Raw genomic sequence first — 5,042 nt, forward strand, 5'->3', positions numbered from 1 at the left:
AACCAAATTACAACCCCAATGCTGCTCTTATAATAAAATGATATAAAAAATCCCTTTATAAATGGGAGGTTGTAATTTGTAGTAAAAAAAAAATTCTGATATTACAGCTCATAATTGGATCCTTGGCCTAAAAGGGAATCTATATTGTAATTTGCCCACGGGGGTCGTTTTTCCTTCCTCTAATATTCATTAAAAAAAAAAAAGAATACATCGAATCCGCTATTTTAATTTGCAACTCTTTATTATTTATATATAACAAGAATATATTTCCAATCATTATTCATTATTATTACTTATTAGTTCGCATATCTGCGTTGGGTGGTGTGTGCATCAAATTTCTACCCCCTATGACTCTCAACCCCCACCTAACTTTTAACTTGTTTCGTGCTAACTTTACTGTTTTGTGCAAGAGAACCAAAAAAAAAAAAAGAGAGAGCTAATAAATTAAATAAGCCTTCTACTACCATAAATATTGGGAATTTTGATTGCATTCTAAATTAAATGAACTGCGCATGATATTTCTTCTCTTTTTTATATTTGTTAATCATACTTGAGTTTCTCGATAAAAGCTACTCCCTCCGTTTCTTATTATAAGAGACAAATAACCGAAGTACGTTGATAAAAAAAACAGTTAAAATTAGTTAAGAACAATTAATATGTAAAAAATATAATTTTTTTTCCAAAAATGCCCTCATTAATAAGGAGAGAGAGCATGAGAGAGAACAATTAAATTATTAAAAGAAAGAGAAGTGGGATGGGGAGAGAGTGTGAGTTGGAGATAATAAATATGGGTAAAATAGTAAATCAACACAAAAAAGTATAGACAACTTGTAAGTGTCTCTTATATATAGGAACATGCCATAAGCATCAAATGTCTCTTATAATAAGGAACGGAGGGAGTAATATACAATGAAACCAAATTGGATGCTAATCGTGGAGCAATTTTAAAAATAAGTTAAAAGCAGAAGAATCTATTAAAATAATGAAACAAAAGATACAAAAATGTACTGAAAAGAAATAATTCTTCATTAAAAAATATATATATAAGGGGGAAATAAAATGGCTACTAAAGACTTCAATAATGATTTGAGGAATATGAGAGAAAAGGAGCGCATAAACTCCGCACTCACACCACATGCACCTCTCAGCCATCCCTAAATGCCTCTATTTAAGCCTTCTCCCACATTCACTTTCTCTTCATTCCTTCCGCTTCCAATCCTCTACTTCAAATCCTAACTTCTCTCCCTCCCTCTCTAACGATCAAAAACACAATCTTTCTGGGATCCTTCGCTTACCCACAAACCCAATATTAGAGCTGAATGATGGAGAACTTGTTTCGCCTAGTCGATCATGAAGACTTGTTCTCTCGGCGCTGCATTTGGGTGAACGGCCCTGTGATCGTCGGAGCAGGCCCCTCCGGCCTAGCCACGGCGGCTTGTCTCAGAGAACAAGGCGTCCCTTTCATGGTTCTTGAGCGAGCTGATTGCATAGCCTCTCTCTGGCAGAAGCGAACCTACGACAGACTCAAGCTTCACCTTCCTAAGCAGTTCTGTCAGCTCCCCAAAGTTCCATTCCCAGAGGACTTCCCAGAGTACCCCACAAAGAGACAATTCATCGACTACCTCGAATCATATGCTAAGCGTTTTCAGATCAACCCACGATTCAACGAGTGCGTTCAATCCGCTAGGTACGACGAGACCTGCGGCTTGTGGCGGGTCAAGACCGTTTCCACGGTCGGGTCTACTCGAACTGAGGTCGAGTATATTTGCCGGTGGCTCGTGGTGGCCACCGGCGAGAATGCCGAGTGTGTCATGCCTGATATCGAAGGGTTGGGTGAATTCAAAGGTGAAATCATTCATGTGTGTGATTACAAGTCAGGGGAAAGTTTCAGGGGAAAGAAAGTTCTCGTTGTGGGGTGTGGCAATTCCGGCATGGAGCTCTCTCTCGACCTCTGTAACCACAATGCGTCACCTTCGATGGTTGTTCGTAGCTCTGTAAGTATCAAATACCTGTACAGTTCTTAAGTGAGTGCATCTGTCTTGTTTCACTAAAATAACAAGAAATGACAGGGTTTGCTCTGCTTTTGTCATACAGGTTCATGTATTACCCAGAGAGATATTCGGAAAATCAACGTTCGAACTGGCCGTTATGATGTTGAAGTGGCTACCTCTCTGGCTCGTCGACAAGCTCCTACTGATTCTTGCATGGTTGGTTCTCGGGGACGTTGAGAAATACGGGCTAAAACGGCCATCGACGGGCCCATTGGAGCTGAAAAACACCAAGGGGAAGACCCCTGTTTTGGACATTGGAACATTGGAGAAGATTAGATCCGGAGACATAAAGGTTGTACCAGGGATCAAGAGCTTTAACAAGCACCAAGTTGAGCTCGTCAATGGCGAAACGCTCGATATTGATGCAATCCTACTAGCCACAGGATATCGCAGCAATGTCCCTTCATGGCTTCAGGTGAGAAAGATGTTCTATTTCTATATCCTCTGTTTTGAACTTTTCCCAAAACTCCTGAAAAGAAAGGCAATTTTTGACAGTTTTTATATTAGTAGAAAGCAGAACACTGCCAGTTCTGAACTGAACTGATGTTATTTGTCTGTTCTTAATAGCTTTTTTGGGTATGGAGGAGTGAACTGATACGATATTGCTATGATATGAACAGGAAGGTGATTTTTTCTCAAAGAATGGTTTCCCAAAGAGGCCATACCCACATGGATGGAAAGGAAGTGTTGGTCTTTATGCAGTTGGGTTCACAAGGAGAGGGCTATCTGGTGCTTCATCTGATGCCATGAAAATTGCTCAAGACATAGGCCAAGTTTGGAAGCAAGAGACTAAGCAAAAGCAGCACCGACCTACTGCTTGCCATAGACGATGCATTTCCCAGTTCTAATATCCTCAAAAGGATAAAAAGAAAGACTTTCTTTGTAAAAACGCTAAAAAAAATATTAAAAAATACATAGAAAGGGGAAAAAAATCAATAACAGATAGCACAGAAACAGAGCCCTCTCCTCTGGCCCAAGTTTTGATGTGTTTTGGGCATTTTCCAAATCCAGGATGACGAGGCTTTTTATTTGTATTCTTTGGTTTTGTTTTGTTTTTGAGATTTATACAGCCTTTGTACCATACTTCTGTAATCAAGTTAAATGAACGATACAGTTTCGAGTTCATTTCCAATCTCTCTCTCTCTCTCTCTCTGTGTGTGCCCCTTTCCTTTTGTTTCAAGCTTCAAAGGTAGTTTGTCATTGTAAACTTTCCATTTTTAGGCAAAGAATTAGCTTCTGTCGTCCAAACTATAGAATCGGATGCGTGAGCAGCTCAACATCTTAGTTATGCCGATCAGTATTTGGATATCCTAAAAACTTGATGCAGAGAAAGGAAAATAATGTTATAACTAAGTGCTTTCTATTTTGAGGCTTTGTTTTAGATTGTCAAGTCCTTTTCTTCCTTTCCCACTTGCTTCCAACGTTTCAGTTTTTCAAACCAGACTCTCCTTGGATATCTCATGCTGCAAAATTGAACCAGCTAGCCAACCAACCCAAAAAAAAAAAAAAAAACTGATGCAGATTTCTTCTCACTCAGGATCTTTCACGTTATTCTAGTTCTGCAGTAGCGAATACTTGCTGATAAACCAGTATCAGATTCAAAACATTTAAGTGATGTGCAATTTGATATTTTCTGATCAGTTTTGATTGATATAGTAAGATGTTTCAAACTTGAATATCCTGAAAATGATTGAGGAAGTTATATCATGGAATGGCCCACAAATTAAGTGCTTGGGATTAGATAACTTGCCCACAAGCCTCAAACATCAGATGGGTAGGACCCATAAGACAGAATGCAGCTCAACTCCATAACGCACACTCTTTCATCTCTCTTTTCTCTCTCTTTCTTCAAGAGGCCAATTCTAAGATGGCTTGAAAGCAAATATTTTATTGCCTTTTTTAAAAATGGTATCTTTGGCTTTGACCCACCAAAAAAAATTTGAAAAAAAAAATAGTAAGGTCACAAAGAATCACTATTGCTCTGCACATGCCAAAAGCTAAAGTCAAATCATTAATTTCTGTAAAGTATTATTCCTAACCTTAACCTAGTTAATGCAACTTAAAGACTGCTAATCATTATCTGAGCATGGTTCCATGCCTGTTTAAGAAATATAAATATAACTAGTTAATGGGGATTCCTTGGACTAAATGATTGAGTATTCTGTACTTCCCAACTTAAAAATATCCAGGTATGATTTAAATTTTTACTGATATGTTTGAAAGAAGATAAGTTGCTTTCATCATCAAACCAAAATAATCTATGATCTATAATAATTTGGGGGGAAAAAGGTCGTTGGATGGTGAGGCCAAAAACCATGCTCAGTTGGAATAATAGGTCATGAAGGCGTAGCTATGGTAAATGAACTGTATTTTACCAGCTCTGAACAGAATGAGTACTTGTCAAAGAAAATCAAATTCAATAATGAACAGTAAAAAATATAAGAAGGGAAAGTACGTAATGAATGGACCCAATGCAATGCATGTCATATTATTATATTTGCCCCTAAGGAGATTATCAAAGACCTAAAGAGTTATAGAGGTAACTAAGACAAAGAGGTTAGGAATAATACGGCCCTAATTTTGAACCTGCTTCTCTGCATTCTCAGCATGTACTCCATTATCCAATGACAATGTCTTATTCCTCTCTCGTGATATGAACAACTCCGGATTTAGTCAGAGATTAGAATGTTACAGAATTAACCGCATGTGAATCTTCAAAACCAAACTTCTCATTAACTCTGTCAGATTTCTTTTCGGCCAAACTTATTTGAAACAAACTGGGCTGGCCACCATGAATGACCTTTTTAGCAGCTAACGAGGTGTGATTGAAAATTGGACCCCCTTTTTAAAAAAAGACAAAATCATTACTTTGGTCATAAGGACTCAAGGTAGTACTTGAGTCTTAAAACAATTTCGTATAATAGTCTTTTTTAACTATTTCAGTCATTTTTCCCCCCAAGCAACTGTTTCAATCATATGAACCAACATGAA

General features: G+C 37.8%; 1 protein-coding gene across 1 annotated transcript; it reads left to right on the forward strand.

Moving 5' to 3' along the window:
- Window positions 1-1,277: 1,277 nt before the first annotated feature.
- Window positions 1,278-3,176, forward strand: LOC114735820 (probable indole-3-pyruvate monooxygenase YUCCA8). The gene is made up of 3 exons (XM_028923580.1): window positions 1,278-1,994; window positions 2,095-2,466; window positions 2,672-3,176. The coding sequence occupies exons 1-3, from the start codon at window positions 1,320-1,322 to the stop codon at window positions 2,897-2,899; spliced, it is 1,275 nt and encodes a 424-aa protein (XP_028779413.1). The 5' UTR covers window positions 1,278-1,319; the 3' UTR covers window positions 2,900-3,176.
- Window positions 3,177-5,042: the final 1,866 nt, after the last annotated feature.

The sequence above is a fragment of the Neltuma alba genome, unplaced genomic scaffold, assembly GCF_004799145.2.
Source record: "Neltuma alba isolate B1F8T4 unplaced genomic scaffold, ASM479914v2 tig00002713_pilon, whole genome shotgun sequence".
Classification (NCBI taxonomy): domain Eukaryota; kingdom Viridiplantae; phylum Streptophyta; class Magnoliopsida; order Fabales; family Fabaceae; genus Neltuma; species Neltuma alba.